This window comes from Papaver somniferum, chromosome 11 (assembly GCF_003573695.1).
Source record: "Papaver somniferum cultivar HN1 chromosome 11, ASM357369v1, whole genome shotgun sequence".
In the NCBI taxonomy this organism is placed as follows: Eukaryota; Viridiplantae; Streptophyta; class Magnoliopsida; order Ranunculales; family Papaveraceae; genus Papaver; species Papaver somniferum.
The window spans coordinates 70359778-70383948 of record NC_039368.1 but is presented as its reverse complement, the minus strand read 5'-3'; the positions used below and the strand labels follow the sequence as shown (position 1 = coordinate 70383948).

Below are 24171 nucleotides of genomic sequence, written 5' to 3'. Positions count from 1 at the left end.
GCTAACGAATATTGTTATATGATCTTCTGTTGATTAAGAGAAACCTACAATGCACATGATATTAGAACATAACAGCCTCAACCAGTTACTGATATAGTGAGGGGTGATCCGTAGATACCCAATTGGAGTGGACAATGAGGTGGTTGTAGAGGAATGAAGTTTTCTGAACGCTTCTGTCATGTTGGTATTTTAATATACTGGTTATCATTGATGGGTAATTCTCAGTTATTTTCTTTTCCTGATATCTTTTCTTGGGTTTAAGATCTTTTCTATTCATTGTTTCATCTTGTTGATGGTTCTAAGTGTGGGTAGCTATTCTTTGGATTTGTAGTATGATACTTGATATTATCCCACCCTAAGCTGTCATGCCCCAAATCTGACTCCCATCCAGATGATGAATGTAAAAGTTTTCTTTAAACCGTCAGTATGCTGGAAAACCAATGGACCAGTGATGCACACTATCACAATTAAAGAGTAATTCTTTAGCAGTTACCATATCATCCATGAATTTCAGTTCTGTTCTTTTTCTTTATTCATTAGTGGTCATCACAGATTCACAAAAGATCGAGTGTATGCAACTGTTTCTATCGGAAGTCTATGAAAACGTACTGTGGAGTGCTTTTTTATAGTAATCTCGATGAAAATTAGCCCAAAATTTTGTCTCAAAATCTAGGAACCGAGATGGGCCGTGTAATCTAAAATTTGTTATCAGCCCCTGAGTGAATGCAGTTTTGTGGCGGCCTGTTTCCTGAGGCTACATACATATAGGACGAGGACAAAAAAAAAAATTAACCAAATTTTCTAAAGTCGGAATCGGCTAGATTTTGATTACACAGTATTCTTTTATAATTTTCTTCCTTTTTTTTTCTCCAGGTTTTTCGATTTTTCCAGGTTTTTCCATCCATTATTTGTGTAAGTTATATCAAGTTTCCAGTTAGATTCATGTATTATTATCTCATCAACTTTTTTTTATTTCATCATTTTTTTTTTGACTTTCTTATTTACTATGAAAAATGTTGATGTTGGATTACAATCAAACATACCAATTTTGACATGGAACCGCACTGAATCAACCTTCTAAAAGCAAGTCCATTGGGACTATGTAAATAAAGTTGTTTGTGATGCCAGGTGGATGGGTAAACTGAGTTTTCTGCAGTAGGAAGATTGTATATCGAGTCAGAATAAGCCGAGTGTACCATACAAGGCTGGCCGGTTCAACCTGGAACAAGGCTCGGCACAATATGAGCCGACACTCGTCCCAGGTTGAACCGACCGACCTTGTATGGTTCGACAACGGCTATTATTCCACTTGCCCCAATGGCTATGTTTAGTACTACACATATATAAACGCACTCAATCCACTGATTATAAACACACTCAAATACATTTCATTCTCTCTTGTTTTCATTAGTTCCATTCATTATGGATCCTGATATGGAGAATGAAGAAACTCAATTGTTGACGGAAATATTTTTCCATCAACAAGAGGCGATTATGCAGCAACTGGATCAAACAAATGCAAATTTAGATGATGAGAGATCCAGAACTAACACAATGCTACAATTATACATCGGGCAAGTTCCACGAGATCCAGAACCAGGAGCTGTATTGAAGAAGATATAGTTGAGATTTTGAGAGGAAGGTCACCAACAAATGATACATGATTATTTTCTTAATAGAAATGTCTCCTCTGATGAGGGTTTTCAACGTCGCTACCGAATGCCACAACACCTGGTCATGCTGGTTATTGGAGAGCTTTGTCGGGTAAACCCTAAATTTAACTATCAATTTGATGTACAAAACATACGAGGACATAGTCCTGAACAAAAGGTCACCGCAGCCTTTAGGATTCTAAGTTATGGGGTTCCTGCGGATGCTTATGATGAGTACATTCGTGTAGCCAAAACAACTGCATTTGATAATCTCGAATTGTTATGCAAAACTGTACTCAACCATTTTGGTCCACGTTTTTTTACGACAACCAACACAAAATGATGTCAATCGACTACTAGCTCAGAATGGGGAGAAAGGTTTTCCTGGAATGTTAGGTAGCCTCGATTACATGCATTGGGTGTGGCATAGATGTCTGTATGCTTGGCAAGGTCAGTATAAGGGCAACTACACAAAACCAACCATGGTTTTGGAAGCAACAACTTCTTATCATTGTTGGATATGACATGCTTTTTTTGGACTTCCGGGTTGCAACAATGACATCAATATCTTGCACAGATCACCGTTGTTCGAAGATTTAAAGTATGGAAATGCTCCAGCTGCCAATTTCACCATCAACGACAATCACTATAACATGGGGTATTTTTATGGCGGACAAAATTTATCCGGCGTGTCAACTTTAGTTCAAGCTTACGATAAGATACCTATAAACGAATAATATGTACGTGCTCAATGGTTGTTTAACAAAAGACAGATGCCGTGTAGGGAGGATGTGGAACGAGCTTTTGGAGTTTTGAAGAGAAAGTTCCATATAATTTATGGACCATATCGTTCGTTTAAACTAATAGAAATGAATAGAGTTATGCTCACATGCATCATTTTGCACACTATGGTAATCAAAGAAACTCGACGGGATAAAACCTGGGTTCATGATCCAGATAAAGATATGAAAAAGATGTTCAACCTGCATGGGGTATGCCTGCACGAGAATATAGATTGGTGGAAGAGAGAATTCAAAACAGAGGTTTACATTTAAGACTAAGGAGGGATCTGCTCACTTGTGGGCTGATTTTGGAAGAAAAAACCCTCACAGGATTTAGTTTTTTTTTTTTGTTTTTTTTTTGGTGTAATTTTATTTGAGTTCTTTGATTACATGTACTTTAATTTCAGTAGTTTGATTTGTGTGCTCTGATAATTTAAATTGCAAGTAAGGATTAAATTGAAACTAAAACTAAAAGGATTACACTGAATAAGTTAAATTAACAACCAATTCATGAATTTAAAAAACTGTACCAATGCAATGGCATTATCGATATCCTCCTCATGGATGTCTTCTTCCCTAGAAGAAGACCCGTCAGTTGCTGGTGGCCGTTGCTGGGCCTTATGTGCTTGGATTGCATCAAATTCATCTTGTCAGCATCGAAGTTGTGCCCGATTCATCTTGGAAGTGTCAATTCCCGTAATTCATCGCATATGTGCATTAAAAATATTCTTTTCAACTTCCTTACGACCTTTCTTCATTTCTGAAGCCATTTTATTACGTATAACTATGTTATCCATATCATACTTTTCATGTTTTTCAAAATAATCTTGAAGGTTGAATTATGTTGAAGCTGAAGTTGATGATTGTGCAACATGTTGAGCTTCCTTTCGGAGCTTTTTTTCTTTTTTTTTACATCGACTCCATCCCATACATTAGCTTTTCCATTAACATTCAAATTAGAATTGCCATGTACTGATGCATCAGTATTGGGGTGAGGGTGTGAGTTTGTTTCTGGTGAAGAATAAGGAGAACCTGAAGAACCATGTTGGGATCCACTGGTCTCGTAAGGGGGTTCTTTTAGTACAACATATCCATACAACAAATCAGGGTTGTATCGGTTGAGCTTTCTGAGGACGTGGAAGCATGCTTCGTGCTTTAAACTAGAAGTTCTGATTTTTTTGCCATTCCACTCTTGTTTTTCGTTGCTGCAGTTTCAACAATATATAAATTAGCATTTTGCAACAAATAATTGATAAAATATTTAAATATCAATTCAATAGTATGTTAGTGCAACTTACCACATCGACATCAGTATCACCAGTTCCTTTTTTTCGTTTCATCTGCATCATAAAAGCAACCCAACTGTTCATATCTTTGCTGATTGCACCAAAATGATGTGACAACCCAGTAACATCACGGTCTTTTGGATTCCTGGTTTCATGAGAGAATTGTGTAAAAATATTTCTCCAATGCGCAGCATGTGGATGTTGAAACCCATTGATTGGATCAAACGTAAATGTTATATTAGCTCTACAGATGGCTTTATCTTCCTCCAAACTGAACTTCGGACCGCGAACTCATTATGATGCAGTGTTTTGTGTATCTGATTGACTTGCCATTTTGTTCAAAAAGTTGTTTTAAAAATAATGAAGTGAAATTAAAAGGTGGGTGTAGAAGGTGTGACTAAAGTGAAACTATAAATTTCAGTGGGTGTTGAAGGAGATTTTGAAGATGAATTATAAGAATTTTCTATGTGTTGAAGGTGTGAGTTTGGAGTTGAAATCAACTGAATTTATAGTGAGTGAATTAGTAGTCGTTGGATGTAAGTTCCCGTCCGGTTCAGTAGGAACCCGTCGACTCAATATGGAATGAGCATCGGCCTTGATTAAACCGAGCCCAGACTCAATGTACACCGATCGACTCTGTATAAACCGGTCATCTCAGACTGAGTCGATCGACTCAATCTGAGACGCGATGAACAAACTGTTGTATTTGAGGGGTTGCATATGCATTTTAATTGTTTACTAGCCCGACTGTAAGTGTATAAATGGAAAATCTTCCTGTTTGATGTGCCCGTTGGAGTTTCTCTAAATAATCAAGTCGAAGGCTTCAATATGGATCAAGCATAAAAAAAAAGGAGATAGATAAGTAATGCACGGGCATTATACCTCAGCATTTGGAGTGAAATGCCTGAATAGCACTGTTAGAGCATTGCTCGGCCGAAATCACAAGTGTTGCTATCTCAAGCTTGTTGTCAAATTTAGTTGTCAAAATTATATCTTGAATTCTAGTCTACAATTAGTTAAGTCTCAGACTAGGATAGAAATGTAGTTGAGAAACATTGGATCACGACAGTCATCATTGCGTTCTACCATTTGAAGGCGAAGATCCACCGAAGCTTTTGGAGAACTTTATCAACAAAATGTAAGTGAAGATTGAACCACCTATTTCTCAATTTATATTCACTTTTCTATTATTGAGACGTTATCGCATAACTAATTAGACTTTTGCATATACAAGAATTTTGAGTCAAGTTTATCTTGATTAGTTCTCGAAATATAATGACTAAGCTTAATGAACATTTTTTCTTACTTGATGAATTTCGGTTAAGGATATTTTTTGTTCGTAATCAAAATCACGATTCAAGTTTTATCATTCGAAAATAGCCTGAAACAACGATATGTGTCATTGATTTTATTCGAAAATGTTTCGAATCGATTTAGAGAGAAATATAGAACTACTATAAATTCGGATACAAGACAGTGTTATCAGTCTTACAAACTAGGAAAACTGTTATAAGTCTGAAGTCGTATTACATGTACTCATACACATAGCGGAATGGCTATATATATGTTGATGGTGGTTTTTCAAATAGGGATAAAATTATAAAATCATGTATTTAATGCGCTGACGCCCTGCAAGGGTATAAAGCCATTTAAGAAGTGATGAGTGCAAAAAACTCTTCACTCATTGAGCAATTCAATATGTATGGAATTCATTCAGAATGGTGCAAAAATCCCGAATATTCTATGAATTTTCCTACTAGCATTATCCATTTAATGCATTGTGCGCCTGGTATTTTTCCATCACTCAAAGACTCCGGAAGATTTTGCCCGATACAAGCATTCCAAGCATTTCACCATCGCAATCAGAAGGGCTACAATGAGCCTATGAGATAAAAGGTCAGAATGAACGCAATTCCATTCCAGTCAATGTTCAGGAGTTTAAATAATATTTTCGTTGCGATTCAGCAGTCCAGACTCCAAGCAACTTAAGTCAAGGTCTCTCGCAATCGAGCGCAATGGAGTTTAGCAAATTTCAAAATCTACCTTGAGGCAATTGACATATGATAGGAGGATGATCACTGCAAGCCTTGATACTTCGTTAAGCGTATCTTGCTCAAAGACCTAGCCGACCTCTATCCTGGTAACATCTATCTACCTTGCCTCATAAGTTTTATATTTAACCGTCACCATCCATTGCTTACCCTGTAACAATGTCACTGTTACGTGCTAAGCAGGGGACTTAATGTTGATGGTGGTTTTTCGAATAGGGCTAAAATTGTAAAACCCTGTATTTAATGCGCTGACGCCCTGCAAGGGTATAAATCCATTAAGAAGTGATGAGCGCAAAAACCTCTTCACTCATTGAGCAATTCAATATGTATGGAATTCATTCAGAATGGTGCAACAATCCCGAATATTCTATGAATTTTCCTAGTAGCATTATCCATTTAATGCATTGTGCGCTTGGTATTTTTCCATGCTATGTTCTCAGCCGAACTCTCAATACTGACATGACATGACGATCAATGCTCACTCTCAGAAGAGTAGCAAGAATCTCCCGAATTGTTAGTATTGGTATCTGCGCAAAAATACTCATACATGCTACATCTCTCTGACAAAGAGATCAACGCTTTCACACACTTTTAATTAAAGTTAGCGTGATTGAACACATATTTATTCTTAAAGAAAATCTGGACTGTCAATATCAGTCTCAAAAACAATCACGATCATACGAATTGGCCGCGCGGTTTAACAAGCATAGCTTACTCCCAGTAGAACTAGGCAATCGCCGTAGCAATCACCGGCGGGACCACTAGTCCTTTAGTTGATCGAATTCCATGTTGCCCATTCACAAGCGTTTCAAACGCTGACCCAAACATGGGCATTTGCGATGCGTAAAAACAAAGCTCGAACGAGCTAGACGGTTCAAAACAGTCTTAGAAGCATCACGAACGTCCAACTTTGCCATACTGGTTGGACGGCTTGGATCCTCCTACGAATAGTTAAGGAAGCACAAGCATGATCATTAGTGGGCCCACTAGTGCCCTAGTTGATCGGCTTGCATGCGGCAAACCTATAGAGTGCTCAACCGCTTACCCCAAACATGGGCGTTCACGCTGCGTAAAATAGCTCAAACGAATTGAGACCAGCAAAGACGGTCTCAAAACGCATCACGTCCGTGCCGGCCTAGTTGGACGGCTTAGATCGCATCTTGAGCGATCAAAGAAGTGCTGGCATGTCCACCGGCGACCCAGCTACACCCATGGTTGATCAACTTGCTCACGGCAAGCCGAGAACGTATAGAATCGTTCACCCAAAGTAGGGTGAACGCGCTGCTTTAGAAACCCTAAATTACGTTTGCGGCAACACACTACTGCCGCAAATCGATCACAACTATCCAACTTCGCCAGCCGAATTGAGTGGCTTAGATTTGATTTTAGGTGACCTAGAGGATGTAAGCGTGCTCGCTGGCAACCCACCTTTGTACATGGTCGATTGACCTACTCAAACCCAAACGCAACACCTCGAATCGCTTGCTCAAAAGGGAGTTGGTCGATCGGCCTCCAAACCTTAAAAATCGCGTCAACAACATTGATCAACTGCCGCAAATCAATCACGACCATCCAACTTCGCCAGCTTAGTCGGATGGTGTAGATTTATTCTCAGAAAATTTACAAAGTGGCATTGTGAACACCGGCCATCACTCCTCCACAGGGAGTGATTGACCAGATGGTAGTTTTCCCGTAATACACTCGAACGATTACCCAAAGTGGTCGACCCCGCTATCCTTTTAAGACGCTTATGCGCGACTTACTCAATCATGCTCTAAAACAATTATGCTTCATACACATCGATTAAATTGAGATGCTTAAATGCGATGCTTCACATGCATCAAATACATACGATATTTTATGTCGGCCTCATAAACAACTTAGTTGTTTCACCTAATAGCATCATGTGCTATTCTCCGCGGCAAGTCCCCACGACTTGACCCACTTACTCGAGACATCAAACGTGTCACAAACTGGGAGATGCTCACTGGGGTATTGGTATGGAGGTTTACAGCGTGCGGCGTGCAACGCGCCCATTACGAGAAAGTGTTAGGAAAAGACGGACGTTCAGCAGTAATGAGAGTAGTGAGTGAAAGAGTGACCAATTTTCCCTCATAGTGAAAACATGACGATCACCACCACCTACACAACCCCACTACTCCATTACTCAATCTCCTTCACTTCCTACGAGATCAGAGTTTTGCGCTCAATGACTTTTATAAATAGGCTTTCAGCCTGTTTGAACAACAACACGAAAAACACAAGTGTTATCAACACAAGTCATAAACAGCCACACCTTCATAATTCAACACTCTGATCTCAAACACCTTCTCCGCTTCCCTCCCTAAGATCAACCCTTCTCCTTCACCTTGTGACCGAATTGAATCTGGAACGACCATTTCTTGGTTTAGGCCAGAGTCTTACAGATTGAGTTCTCGAACCTAAAAGCATTCCCGTGCAGTGCATTTGTTTAGGGTTTGAACTCGTTTCTCATCAACACACCCCAAATTACCAAAAACAGCAGAATCAGTTTTTACCCCAAAACAATTGGCGACCACAGTGGGAGATTGATCTCTCGGTTGCAAAAAGATTGATTTCAATCTTTCTAAATTGAGAACGGGTCGATCTTAGTTCTAAAACTTAGTCATTAACCTGATTTCATTCCAATCACCTATCTCAATTTCCGCTCCGTGATATATCCCTACCAGTTGAATTCTCTGAAAATCATAAGTGATCAAAATCCAATCACTATGAAAGACATGGCCAGGATGTTAGAAGATGTTCTCGCGAATCAAGCTAACATCGCCAAGCAGAAAGACGAGATGCTTCATATTCTAAGGAATGTAAACCGATTGTAGTAGGAATCGACAAGCGTCCACCCAGCGAATGCCATCAACGATGCAGACATCAGACATGAGAAGAAGGGAAACAATCCACAAGATTCAACCAACATCAAGGAGCTGAAACAGTTTCACGGGGAAACGACTCGCCAAGAGAGTCATGGTACCGGCGAGATAAAAGATAAGCACCAAGCTTACGAAGATTTGTTAAAAAATGTGTATCAAGAGACCCTCGCAAAAGTCCGGAGGGTTATTCAACAATGCGCAGTCTCAACTGCTCATACTCTCTGCCAGAAGCACCCGAAGAAGGAGAAATCAACCAAGGCCTTCAAAAAAAAAAGATTGCACTAATGAATGGTGCTTAGTTCCACCACCTCATAGTGCTACTGTTACCGTTGAAGAGTCCTTGAGAAAAGTTATGTGTCTACATGATCGCCGAGCTAAACGGTCTGCGTTTGCGTCAACATACGCTCGTGTCTCAACTCCGCCCTTGAAACGAGCTTCGTACCAAAGTCCACGGAAGTTCTCATGATGGCAGCCGTTAACGCAAGAGAAACCAGATCTGGAATACCCGCACTTCCCATTTCCAACAAGGAAGATTCTGGAATTACTAGAAGTTTGGGTGCGAGACGGGGAAGTTCAATTACCTCCCGTATGACGTCCTCCAAATGATCAAGAGATAACAGACCCGAGGTACTGCCACTGCCACAGATTCATTCATCGCTCTACCAGTAAACGCAACGGCCTGAAGCATATTCTCCAAAGGAAGATTAAATCAGGAGAGTTACCCCCTTTCCCAGAAGATTAACGTGCGCAGTTTTATCGAATTGATCGAACCAACTACGGGTTTCTCGAGGCACGCCATAACAACTTGGATTCGAAGCGATCACCCTTGGAGAATTCAAGTCTCGTTCAACCGAGATCTTGTGAACAAGTAAGTTTTCATAAACAATTTTACATTTTAAAAGCCTAGGGACTTGACGCATGCGCCCCACATCGAAGAAGGGAGTCAATGATGCAGTTTTTCTTAGACACCACATTATCTTCCTTTTACATGTTTCCCTTTTTATGCAACATTTTCACTTTTTACGAGATACTCAGAATGATCGTATTCAAAACCAGAATGCCGGCTTTCAGCCGATTCAAACATAATTCCTTTCAGAAAGTCATTCATAAAATCATCTCAAAAATAAACCAATTTAAAAATTCAATCACCTACTAGTTCAAAAACCAGAAAATCAAAACTGTGAAAGGAATTCCTTACATCACTCAAGACACCTAAAAGGGAAATATAAAAGAAAATGCGCAAGTATTCAAGGGAAGTCTTTCAGCAACAACTCATTCTTTTTGGAAAGAGCGCCTTTCATTTTGCGGAGAACAGCCTGCTTCAGCTTCAATTCCAAGGATAGACTCTCGATCTCCTCCTCTTGCCGAGCAATGAAGTCCATGGAGGGAACTTCGTTTGTTTAATCTTGCAGCTTCTGGATTTTAGAAAACCCTTCATAGAACCAGGAAGCATTGAACACATCTCAGTGGAATTCCCAGTTTGAAACCACCTCCTTAGAAACAGTGCACCCAGTCACGCTGCTCATGACATGTGAAAAAGCGGGGGTCTAACAACCACACCCAATATATTTCATTTGGCAATTTGAATAGACAAACTCCAATATACTTTCAAGAGAATCAACTAGACAGTTAGACTCAATCCATAAAAAATATATCAAAGCGTTTTATATATCTATCTTTTGATTCAATCGCAATCAGCAAATAGGGATTTGCGAGCCCGATTGAATATAAGAGGATTAACTTGAACGGTACCAAAGACCAATGTTCAAGTGTCAATCAATTCACTCAACAACCCTAAAGTCGGATACAAGAACTGGTTGATCTTAACGTACAACCTGTGATATTTCTATCATTGTTATAAAAAGGTATGAGGTTTATGTCCATGATAGCCAGGGCTATCAGACGGACGACGTTGAATGGGGACCATCATCCAAAGGTCGGGAACTCCGGATTGAGTTTTTGCATGGACGGCCACGACAGACTCACTGTATGATACGCGGAAGTCAGTTTGGATTATATACGGAAATCACTCCGGATTGGGTGCGTCATATAGCCTAACTATCTTTGCACAGAGCGAACACTCTTTTTCTTTCTCCTCCCCGAAGAAACCTAATTGCTCAGTACAGTGAACCATAAGGGTTCCATATTCAACAAAGAAGAGAAGAAAAACTCAATTCACATCACCAGCAAGTGTGCCTCCATTATATTGGACTCTTCGGTCTCGCCTCAATGACCTCTCTTTGTTACTTCGTTTGATTTTGGGCACTATTCACTGTGTATTGATCTTAGGTTCTGATCAGGTTATTACTTCCATTTAGAGGCATCTGACGAATTCATGTTTCATGTTATAGATTCGCGAGGATATTCCGCAAGAGCTTGATTCAAAAATACCTGGAGTAGATATTCAATGATTGGGTTAGTTGTGACGAGTTCCGCATTATTTATTGTTGTTCTTCATATGCTAAACAGTTTTAGATACAAAGCAGGTGCAATTGCATCAACAAATGAAGAAAATGCGGAGCCACAGATTCAGATAGGGACTGATGATAAGGTAAAATAGATAAAAGATTAGAGCCTATGCATACCGGACCTTTGGTCGAGAAGGTAAGACTTCAAGGTAAGACTTCACTTTGGTATATTGGGTTTGGTTTTCTAATGAGGTTTACTTTATGAGAATATCTTTTAATTTGTGTTTATTTACATTATTTACAGTATATATATTGGTCAAAGTCTTTATTGTGGTTTTCAGTTCATATGATTGCTTCAATTTTTTTTTTGTTCTTTAAGAAAATGAAGAATTTTTAACCGCCCTCATCTGTTTACATTCACAGTTTGCTCAAGCTTTTGGTGATTTAGTTTTAGTGAACATATTTTAATGTCTTAGGAAATGTTTGGCATTGGCAGTTTATTCGATTTTCCTTTGAGCCACTCCACTTACATTATACTTGGATTTATTGCTTTGAGAAGTATAGCTCATAAAAAGATCATAATATTCCTAAGAGAGATAGGTGATCCAGAGAAGCTACTAAGAAAGCATATCTAATGGTGGACTATTACGAGATATAAAGTTCTTATGCAACATGAGTGTGGTTTAAATTCACAAAGTCATCTATATTTTCAGTAGCAGATGTTGGTGATGGGAGATGCTGGGAAGGTCGGGTTATGACTGTAAAAGAGAATTTTCTAGAGTTTCCTGATAGCCGATGCGATATATATACCACAAATATATGATCAACATAATTTTCAGTTTTGTGCAGGATAGGAGGGTGGGATTCTTATAAGTATGTTGTGGGAGTGAAAGTAATCAATTGAAGTATGTGCGCTTGGATGGTTTTCGTTTGACTATCTTTTATCCCATGCGAGATATATACTAGAGGAGGAATCACAAATCTCACAAATTCCTTAAGATTTAATTCCTTACCTGCACTCTAAAACCCGTTCATTGCAAATGTTGCAAACGGGTTACCTGCTCTTATAATTTATATATTTTACTTCTTGGATGATCATGTACTCGCAAAAGAAGTTGAATGCTCAAACTTTACCATGATGCATTGCCACGAAGTGAAGCTATTAAACATGGGTTAGGACTTGAAAGAAGAAAACCATCTTAATACCTAAGTGGCAACAAATTGTGACTGCAGTGGTTATGTCCATGTATGTTAAAAATTGTATTGTCGATTTCGCAGAAGCACTCGCTGCTAAGATGCCGGGAGATCTCAAGGTAATTATCAATCATTGATGATACAACTCTGTGTTTGAATTTCTGTGAATGGTGTTTGGTAGTGATTGTTTGGGTTGCTTTTGTGATGTGTAGGTTGTACTTTTATTTTAGATGGTAGGAAGACCATTGTTGATATAATCAGTATCCAGATTAAGGTAACTTCTGCTCATGGCGTTTTTTTACTGTTCATGCTAGCTATACATCTTATCTCTTCTCGCATGGCTTCTTTGACTTTATTTCAAAATAGTAATAAAGTGGCAGAAAATATATTCTACGCTCTTTATGAATTAGTTCACATGCAGTGATCAACATCCATTTATTGTGAACCATTTTCTGGAAATTTCAGCCTCACCCTCAGTATGGAAACCTAGCCAAGTCTGGAAGCTAAGTGCAGGTTTTTCTTTTATTTTGAATCATAAGTAAATACATGCGTGTGTCTCAAGTTGATTTATTATCTTTAAGAGTAATCTACGAAGACAGGAATCAGAAAACCTATAGAGATTTACTGGAGGACGTATGTGAATTTGAGTTTCTTCTAATGTAATAATAGCATACATGATCAGAAGAATCATAGTAAGCAAATTTGGAAGGAATAAAACCAAAGTCTTTATTTTGTCAAAATTGAGTGATAAAGAGAGATAGATGGTATGCTGGATACTTGCACGAATGTCGTGCGCAACAAATAATAGGTAGCATTTTTTAATATATAGTGGTACTTGCAGGGGAAGAGCGGTTACTATTACGCAACTTTCTGCAGTTTCTCATCAAGGAAAAGGCGAGTTTGTGGAGACATTGCTACCGTTACACTTCTTATGTAAATTCTTAGATATGGGAATATTTGATTGTTAAGTTTTTACTTCCAGTTTTTGCTTTTAAGATTCCGTACTAGGTCAAGTATCAACATTATCATTTTCTGTACAGTATTATTCTATAGCTCCGAAAGTAAAGAAAACTTGTAGAATGGAGCTAAGGAAAAGCTTCGGCAATTGTACGCATAGCCAAATAATATAAATGTTAACTAGATTCTCTTTAACTACTCGAATCACTTACTGTAGTGAGTAACGTGGACCATACGGGGAAATGAAACAAAGTCAAAGTTGGGGGATAGAGAGTCGTTGAAGAGGAAGAGGAGATAAGGTGGAGATTAATGGAAGTTTATAGCATCCCGTAAGACCATGTGACCAGATTTGGGTATTATCTTTGTACAGGGACATGTTGGTACAATCACCCAAGGAGAACTAAAAGAACAGGTATCCACTACTTATTATTACATATAACTTTGAAAATGTGTGTCTATTGTAATTCTAATTCCACTGGAATTCTAATAAGGATCTATTGAACTTTGCATGTTTGCGAATTTTGCATTCTTAAGTACTGTTAATTTTTTTTGTACTTTAGTATATAATGAAATAGAGATGATGGATCAGGGAAGAGGTAATATTGATGCTTACGGTTGCCATCTTGATCCTAATTTATTGGAGGTAATTACTCCCTAACTTTTTTTCTCTTAGTTTGAAGGAAAAGTAAATGAAAAGTTGAAAGCATAATTTTTTTCTCTGTGTAATTATGGCATTCAAAGTTTATTTTTTGATTCAAGATATCTCCCAAAAATTCTCTTACAGGATCTACTGGGTTCACTTTGAATAACATAGTCTTATATGCATATGGCTGTCTTAGAAATTAGAGCTTGACTAAGCCAGGTAATACTTGGATAGAGAGCTTTCCACGTGCATTTTGCTGAACTTCAGATCGTAATAGTCCATTGAGATCCGACAAACATTTAATTGTAGTTTGTTTGATCCTTTGAGCAGAAACAACTTCAGGCTTATTTCAACTGAAAGGTGCAACTGACTTGGATACATTTGAGTTGTACATGTTGATTAGTGTATGTTTGTTGAGCATAGTTGATAACTCAGCCTGAATAAAGTCTTAACTCTAATCAACTTTGCAAAACAATGAAACACTCAACAACGTCATTTGCAGGTTCCCATCAATTTCCTGCCTTTTTCAGATTTTCTTTTGCAAGTTTGGAGGAAAGAGCAGTTGCTAACTGAACCAGGTTAGTGTTTGTACATCTAATTTATTCTGCTTTTGGAAATGGTGATATTAGATGTCTAAATACTAAGCCGGTATCAGTTGAGAACAACCACGGGTTGCACCTTTTCCCCACTTGGGTTATTTATAGAAGCACATTCCATTTGCTTGGTTAATACATTAATAGATGATAGATACACAGCTCGCATTTGAGCTATTTAGAAATTTCATTATTCCCCGTTGTCAGTTGTGGGTGATAATTTAACGTTATGATGTTCGTGTAGGCTTCACGCTTCTTTGGTATTTCGACCACTTGCTTGTGTCAGGATTCAGTATTCGCAAGTTCTCTCGACAACATTATTTCAGCAGAAAAGCCATTCTCAGCTGGATACTTGCATTCGGTTACTGAATAGAAATCAGGTTTTTGCTTGAGCTCTTCAAACTGAACTGGTGCTTATGAGGCTTCATCTATTTGTGAAGAAGCTTTGTAAAGTACCCACGGTGTTTCCAGCCAAGACATTGAGGCCCCATATGCCTCCTTAGTTTGTTTGTGTTGGCAGTGGAAAATTATATTACCAAGCTCTTGCAGGGTTTTCAGACTTCTTGGTTTGTTTACTATGGTAGGTTGTCTTAAATCTTAATGCCGGTAGCTGATTTTCACATTACAGTATGAGAAGGTTTAAGGTCTTTAGGTCCTTTGTAAGTGCATCTTTCATTAATTAGTTAGCTAATCAGTAGAGGTAATTTGTTTCTTTTTTACACCATGTTGCAGTGTTGTTAAAGAGTATTAAACAAACTGAAATTTATTTTCAGTCATCGGCAATGATATGATGGAAAATGCTTAGAATTCTATATATTATACCTAAATATCTTTTTTTTGTTTTCTATATTTGTTTGTTTTAAAACAAGGAGCGAATTAATGACAAAATGAACGAGAAGTTGAGGAAAAAAGATGAAGATTGTGATTAGAATGCAATACATGCCGAAAGAAAAAGAAATTGTTCTAGCACCTACCAAGTTTGACGTTTAATCTGTTGTTTCATGTTCGACTGAATTTTCTGGGATACAATACTGTTATGGCCTGCAAGAAACATAAGTAGATATGAACCATGATATTTTATATAACCTCCTTATGAAATTTGTCTGTCTGAGCAAACCGGCTTTGAAAATAAGCATGCCAAGATGCGCATGTCCTTTTATGGAAAACGGAAAAGCATGTTGAACATTTGTCCCAAAGGAAGCTATTCAGTGGCTTTCTTTGATTTCAATGTGATACATATAGACTAATGTACTTAATCCTTTTTCGCTATAGTCGGGGTATATATCTTTTTGTTCCATCAACATGGAAAATGCAGTATCAATTGGTTGAGCGAGATAATTTGAAACCTCTATGTGTATGTGCTTTGATTTTCAATTAGTTGATGTCACTATTCGTGGACAACGACTTATAAAATGACGAAGTATTTTGTGATTCTATTAGTCAGTGATACTACGTCAGGTACCCATGCTTTGACTATAATTATATGCAAACAGAAATCTCACATAATATTTTTGATTGTTTGTGCTTTTTTGAGTGCTATGTTTCCACATTTTCGGACTAGTTCGTGTTTAGCTACCACTATGTTTATTAAAAATAGGACCATCAAGTGGTATGATGGTTCAAGCTTCCTCCTATAAGGGAGGTTAGGAATCGAATCCCTGTGATAGCATAATATCCTAGGCTAATGTACCTAGGTGTAGTTCTGGGGATCACTGTTCAATCTTATCAAAAAGTAAATAAAATAAAGATGAGTTATAGTGTACATTACAGGAATATATTAACTATGAGGAGTTCTGGAACCAGGAAGATACTTTTTGAATGTAAGGCGACGTTCAGGGGGGAATGTACACAAATGGAAATTCATCAGATAATTGAGCTTCTGACTGGAGCCATATGTGCATATATTTTGTTCCCGACTACAAGATACTTTCCTCTAAGGTTATGGTATATTAAAATGCCAGACTGATTCATTTCTTCTACGGGTAATTTATATGTTTTGTTTATTTAGGTAATGTCATCCGCTTATCCTTACTTCTACGGAACATATTAAACAACAAAAACTAGCACCTAATCAATGAGATAGGTACAAACTCTTTGTGAGCTGAAGATGCCGTATAGAAGTCCTAGCGCTCAAAAGATACCTTGGTATATTCAACGCATTCATGATACCATGCTCTTGAAGTTCTTGAAATGGAAAATCATTACCCTTCCAACTTAAGGGTTCTGTATGAATATTATACTAGATGGTATGTTTTGGTACGTCTACAATTAGCACGATTTTAACTCTCTTCTAAGATAACTTATTATGTGAGAAAGTATAAGAATATGAATGTCACAAGTTAGTTGGATTAGTTGCAAAGGAAGCCATAATTCGTAATCTAAATTTTATTATCTAAGATGACTTTGATGTTCTTCTGCAAGCCTTAATTTATACGGTCACTAGGATATGAAGATATTTAATTTTACAACATACAAAATATATAAAGAGGGTTGAAAGATCTATATTTTTTTTGCATCATCTAGACATGAAATCAATAACATAGGTTAATGGCCGTTCAAGAGGTGGAAGAGTTGCAAGTGAGAGGAGTACATGAGACGAAAGATTTGGAATGAAAAATAGATTTCAACTATAAGAGTATGTAATCATTCTTTACAAGAAAAAAACTCTCCAACAAGGACGTAGCAAAGTTAATAAAGCAATTGATCTTGGTTTTGCGTACATGGGCGACGATTTTCTATTGAACCGTGCGCCGCATGTGGATCACAGAGGTATTTGTGCATGTAAGAGATTAAGAAGACACTGTGAATTGCAAGTCAATGATCTAATATCACGTTTGAGAAATCATATCTCTAGATTTGCAATTTAATTTCGTTAAATGTAACAACCACGGTCGTGTTCACCTTTTCAATGACATGGAACATAGATGTTTTGTTATATTTTAAATGGACCAGTTGTTATATGCCTGTCTTCGAATATTGACCCTAAATTTAAAACGAATTCAAACACATATTTTCTGATTATCAAACAATATGACTTACAAAACAACATCTTCAGTAAAGACCATTTTACTTGGACTATTTTTCGTGTTTTTACGGACACCATAGCGTGCATTACATTTTAGTCTACATAAAATTTATTTCAAACATGAGTTCCAGAAGTTGTTGAAAACCTTTTTCTTACAGTTTGTGATTGCCCGCTAATTAACCCATGGGTTTTGGATTTATAGTAGTATACCATTATTTTGGAATGATCAAATACCAAGGAGATGATATAATTCAAAAAAAGAACATATTCACGAATTTATTTGTGTTAAACCCTTAGATGAAAAAACTGACCCAGTTGTTTTTCAAACATTAAAAAATGTACCGTATAGGGATTCTAGAAAAAAAAAACTCCCTATTAAAGCAAAAAAAAGTATACAAAAAGTTAACCAAAGGTACATAATCATATGTTTTTGGAAGAAGTTGGATATCCAAGTTATCGTCGGCATAATGATGGAAAAGACATAATAATATTTTTTTGTGAGACAAACCATACTGATGTTTTTCATTCCAACCCAATATGTCATGAATATTTAATGTGGACGTTGTTCCTTTTGTTATCACATGTTGATGAATGTTACATATCCAATTATACTTACGACGTTTCAAGCATATTAACGCAAGAGTTGTACAATGTTTAAAAGAAAGATGGATGAATGGATCTTGATCTTTGTTATATGCAAAGTGTCAAGAGTTGTCAAGAAAATCAAGTATCAATTACAAGATATACCAAGTGTCAGGAATTAGGTCATTTAATAAGTAGTTGTATTATTGATGAATACTCATAGGACACAGTTGTTGTATAGAATACCAATATTGTTCGGGTTTTATTAGAAGATATTTCGGTGAATCCTAACTTGGGTATTTTATGATTGAACTTTTCATAAGTCCCTTTCATTTTCTAATTTGTTAGATAATAACACTGAGTATCGCCCATATATATCACATTATACTTTGACTGTTATTAATTTTCACTTAATCGGTGGATGATTTCATATTTAATTAATACTACCATTTAATTATCCAGGAGTCAAAGAATAAAAAAATAATTAGTGTTATTATTCAATTATCCATGAGTGAAAGAATAAAAAGGCACCAAGAATCTTTTTCAAGAAAACATCAATGATGATACCTGAATAACATAAACTGGAGTTTACCAATGAGATACTTGGATAACATAAGCATATTAGTGATATTTTAAAGTATTTTCACGAAAAGTGCCAAGACGAAAACTATGTGTTGAATACCGGAGACTACGTCACGCATGACATTAATTATAGGTTGAGACGGGGTTGTAATTAAAGTCCTTGAAATAAATAAGCACATCCTGTCACTCTTTCTTAGACAATGGCGCGTATACTTGAGCAATGACTATTCATCTTCCGCCTCTAAATATTAAGACAAAAATTGGGGGATGTAACCCACAAAAAATTTAAATTAGTTTGAAAATAAGTATATGCCAAGCCATACTTTGCAATTAAAAATTGTCCTAACAATTATTCTTTTGAAATTTATTAATAAAAGATATAACATCTTTAGGGAACAAGATTAACGATAACACAACTACGAGATCTGAAGATTGCTGCAGAAGTCCTAACTGGTGTTGCTGCTGAGGATATAATAATAATATAGTGGAAAGTGATGAGATTGAAAGATATGATACATGTAACTAGATATCGATTTCATGCGAAAGTAATTTATTTTGCTATGTAGATGGACGTGTGTAGGGAACATCGCCTACATAATGCTGAACTCTACTTGATATCTGATGCTTTTACAAAAGATGAAAATCCAATGCATATTGGCATTTCAAAAATATCCGGTGATCCATCTAAACTAAAAATTACTGTTATCAAGAAGAATGAGTTGCCAGGGTATTACAAAACCGTGGTGCGTGAATGCACTACTGAGAATTCACCACCTACAGGAACATGGATATTGAAATGACATGGAGTTCCAACAATGAATACATACTCGCTACCTCAAAAAGAAGCGTAGAAGGGGAGATCTATTAGATTAATAAGTTGACTAAATTGTATAAGTATCCATATTTTTACAGTTTTTGACCTTGACTTACTACTCATTTATTATAAGTGGATAGTTTCACGATTAGAACTGAGTTGTCTTGAATTTAATTTTCTTACAGTTCTACGAATACCTTTATTTATGAAATTTCAATATTTTGCTTTTTAGAACAAGTTCATGTCAATGAAAGTTCGTTGATATATTAATTACATTTTATCTTTTCTTAAAGGGAGATGATTCTAAATCATGAAAGGCTCAAATATAAATAATATTATTTTTAAAATTCAAGGTGTTCTTACAAATAATAAACACAATACATTTATATTAATTACTTTTGATATCACAAACATACATACATACATACAACAAAAAAAAGACAAAAAAATAATAGTCAAAACTACAAACTCATGCCAAATTCTCAAGTTTTCACTTTTAACTAATGTATTCCAACTATCACACATATTTCTGATAGTTAGTTGTACAGTCATTTGATCTTGAAGTACGTTTAAGGTGCATGTCATAGTTTTCCTCATATAAGTATTTCAGTTCCAGTAATTTAACATTATGCAAAGAAAAACTGATTTTGTTTTTGGTTTGCTCATGTACTTGAATGGGTTTGCTAATAATAATTCCCCTGAGAAGTTAGTATGCAACCACATGCTGCAAATATCATTTTCCGAGTGGTAATAACAATACAAAAGATATTTAATTCGAATATAATTTTCCGTTTTTTGTATTTCATTTAACTGACAGAGCAGTATAAAACTACTCCCAAATGCAAAGGTAACTATCAGACCAGGGTTAAATGATGGGTTTTACGTTTTATTCTATAGTCAGGGTTGTTGTGTAGGCCTGAAGTATGTACACCAAAAGGAGAGGTGAGCCGGGGCCGTAAGGCCCCGGGGATACCTAGTTATATAAATAAAATATAATGCGGAAAATAAATAACACATATACCAGAATTTTGTTAACGAGGAAACCGCAAATGCAGAAAAACCTCGGGACCTAGTCCAGAATAAACACACACTGATTATAAGTTGTTACACCAATTTCCTACTACCTATTCGGACTAAATGTAATACCTTCTTCATCACTTGTAGAACTCCTAGCAGAATACCGATTCTCTTTAGGAACTCTTCACAAAAATCTTCTAGCAGAACCCAAAGTTCTCTTTAGAAGATACACCAACACGATTGATACGATTTGATATTTTGCATGCACAAAACACCAGTTTGATTTCCCTTTAGATGTGAATCAAGGTTTTGGAAATCTTGTGTTTATTTTGATAAAAACAATTACTAGGTAAAAGTAATATCAAAATAAACTCGTAGATTAGGGATTATTATACTCTTCAAAAATAGGAAGAAAAACCTAATAACTCTACAACAAGAACAACTAGAATAAATCTAGAGATATCTTGTTTAAAACTTCTCAAGGATTTTTACGAGATGCCTCAATATAATTTTTTCTTTCTAGTCTCCGATTTCGACTAACAAGTTTTGGTATACGATCGGAAACTGAAATCTATCAAAACCTAGGGTTTGTGATCAACAACTTCTGAATGGTTTTATATCAGAAGAGAAAACCTTAGAATAGACAAGAGGTGAAAAACCTAGACTACAAGTTGTATAATCAATCACGAATATTTAATTCAACTTGGATTTGTGATCCCCAATAAAAATACTTTTATCTCACTCTTGTTCACGAAGAACAGAAGACATGGAAACAACCTGCAAAGATTACGCCAATTTTCCAAAGGGGATGAAAAACGTGTAAACTCACGAACCCTTTATTTATAATGAGCAATAGCTTGGAAGCTAAGCAAAGCTATTTTCCTTTTTAAAGACTCTCTTAAAAATGAGACTCTTTCCTAAGTTACAAATATTATGCATAAATAATCAATTGAGTAATTAATTAGCAAATATTTATTTATGTGAATAAATCACATTCTAACTTAGGCAGGAATTAAAAGTTATCACAAACATTTTAATATGGTAATAAAAAATGTTTGGATTAATAGCCATCTTGCTTAGACAAGGAAACATCACCAAGTTGACCAAAAATAGCTTTTAGTCACGTAATTGGGCCCAAGTCCATGAACTTTTACAAACAACCCATGAATTGTTTCCTACTAACGAACTTTAATAAATCACTCATAACTTCATTGTTATAACTCGGAATTGAGTGATTCTTGGCTCGTTGGATACATAAGCTCATTCACTATAACATGATATTCTTTATAAGGATAAAGGTTATTGTCTCCAAGGTCATGCATCAAATAACCTCAAGTATATATACATAAATGTACATTTACCGTCATTGGAATTATTCCATAGAGTGAGCATTTATCTTGATAGATTAGAAAGGTAGAATTGAACAAGAATCCAAATGAAATTAATCACATAACTTTGTTGATGTATTCTTGTAGTCTTCAATCTTCAATCTTCATCCTTTAAGGATAGCTTCGATTCAACTTCTTAGACCTAATCTAGTCCGAAACTATCTTTAGTATGCTAAATCAAGAATGCATTTTGGCAACTAAAATTGACAACTAACTTGACATACCAACACTAGTGGGTTCAACCGAGCAGTGATCTAACAATCTCCCCCTTTGTCAATTTTAGTGACAAAACCATTTTATATATGGATTGTACTTGTTAACAGCAAAATCAACAAGCTTGATTTCCTTGGTTCTTCAACTCTGCGTGTGTTCATCCTGTACTTGTTGAAGATCCATCATAGTATTATTACACAACATCAATGTTTCATTATTTCACAACTTTGACAATAATACTACGGTTATATGTATCACTCCCCCTTAGTCAATACTCCATCTCACATGGAAACCACTCCCCCTTACATAATGATCCGAAAACCATATGTATGTGTAATGTGAACTACATATGTATTTATAGTGTGAACTCCCCCTTAGAATTAATACTTTTATTTTTATTCCGCATTATATTTTGTTATATAATTAAAATATCACAGGTTGTGTGGTGTTCAATCAATTAGAATATCTGACCTTTTGGGTTGTTGATTTAAATTGATCGACACTTGGATATTGGTCTTTGGTACCATCCAAGTTATCTCTATTTGATAAAGACTCGCATATTTTTATTTGCTTGAGTATAGATCAAATCGAGAGATTGAGATATAAACTCTTTGATATACTTTTATATAGATTGTGTCTGACTGTCTAGTTGATTCTCTAGAAATTATATTGGAGTTGGTTCCAAGTCCGCGAACCCAGTCCGCAAACTGCCCAAGTTCTCAAACCCGAGAATTTCTGTTGGAGTTGACAAACTACTTGAGTGAAGCTAAGTCCGCAAACCCATTCTGCGACCGGCGAAGTTCTCATACCCGAGAATTTGTTTTGGAGTTTGTAAACTCTACTCGGTAACTTAAGTCCGCGAACCTATTCTGCGAACTTGAGAAGGTTATATATCTGAAGATGATTTCTGAACTTAAACTTAAAAAGAATAAGGAATGCAGTTTGCGAATCGTGGCTATAAAAGTTCATGAATCGATTCAAGTGAATCAAATCATCTTTGCTTCAATTGTGTCTTGTGTAGTATATAGATTTCCTTGCAATTGAACAACTCTCTAACTAGTTCATTTGAAGTCATTTGAACTAGTTATGGTGAAGAAGAACACGATTGATATGAAATGCTCATATGGATAACCTTTTGGTTAATTATTATTGAACCAACAAGTGCATACGTTTGGGTACGGTTAACAAACCTAGAAGCGTGCATTTTCAAGTGTGTGTAACAAGCTAAGTTTTCGATCTAACGGTTGAGAAATATTAGCTTGAATCTAAATCAGGTTTTCATCTAACGGTGAATATTGAATGCTTTGTTACTAAGCTAACATTGATTGCAAACCCTGATTTGAAAGACTATATAAAGGAGATATCTAGTATTGTGCAAAACTAATCCCCACACCTTATGTATGATACTAGTTTGCATACTAGAGTCTATTCTCCTTTAACCTTTGGTTTTCTTCTTCTAAAACAGGCTAACGACTTAAAGACTTCATTGGGATTGTGAATCCAGACCGATACTACTTTTATCGTAGTTGTGTGATCTGATCTTGCATCTTCTATCGTACGAGTACAATCAGATTGATTGGCTTGAGATTGATATCTCCGATAGGAAAGATATAAAAAGTAATCACAAACATCTTCGTCTCATTGTTTGTGATTCCGCAACATCTTGTTTTGCTACCATACGATTAAGATTGTTGTGAGGTGATTAATAACTCTAGGATGTTCTTCGAGAATATAAGACCGGATTATCTATTGGTTCCTGTTCACCTTGATTATTATCAAAATACGGAACAAAACCTTTAGGGTTTATTTGTGGGAGACAGATTGATCCTTTGATAGACTTGTCTGTGTGAGATAGATTTTTTTATTGTCAAAGCCTGCGATTTTGGATCGTAGCAACTCTTAGTTGTGGGTGAGATCATCTAAGGGAATCAAGTGCGCAGTATCCTGCTGGTATCAAGGGCGTAGGAGCATAAATGTACCTTGGATCAATGAGAGATTGATTGGGGTTCAACTACAGTCCAGTCAAAAGTTAGCTTGGAGTAGGCTAGTGTCTGTAGCGGCTTAATACAGTGTGTGTT

At 36.4% G+C, this 24171-nt stretch overlaps 1 protein-coding gene across 20 annotated transcripts; it reads left to right on the top strand.

The window, feature by feature from the left end:
- Nucleotides 1-10740: 10740 nt before the first annotated feature.
- LOC113322513 lies at nt 10741-15316 on the top strand. Of its 20 annotated transcripts, none has more exons than XR_003347180.1 (9): nt 10741-10895; nt 11029-11092; nt 11164-12398; nt 12492-13648; nt 13797-13879; nt 14021-14098; nt 14210-14239; nt 14382-14457; nt 14717-15316. XR_003347180.1 is itself a non-coding variant. In XM_026570610.1 (3 exons), the coding sequence occupies exons 1-3, from the start codon at nt 13745-13747 to the stop codon at nt 14839-14841; spliced, it is 336 nt and encodes a 111-aa protein (XP_026426395.1). In that variant the 5' UTR covers nt 13659-13744; the 3' UTR covers nt 14842-15316. The 20 variants fall into 20 exon arrangements, 1 of the variants encoding a protein (XP_026426395.1); XR_003347173.1 differs by having other exon boundaries at nt 14210-14283; XR_003347186.1 differs by having other exon boundaries at nt 12492-12553; nt 13121-13212; nt 13454-13648; nt 13797-14457.
- Nucleotides 15317-24171: the final 8855 nt, after the last annotated feature.

Coding starts and splice junctions, on each gene's coding strand:
- LOC113322513 (XM_026570610.1), top strand. CDS start 13,745: ATGTTTGCGAATTTTGCATTCTTAAGTACTGTTAATTTTTTTTGTACT. Junction 13,880..14,381: donor TTGATCCTAATTTATTGGAG/GTAATTACTCCC, acceptor CGTCATTTGCAG/GTTCCCATCAATTTCCTGCC. Junction 14,458..14,716: donor GCAGTTGCTAACTGAACCAG/GTTAGTGTTTGT, acceptor ATGTTCGTGTAG/GCTTCACGCTTCTTTGGTAT.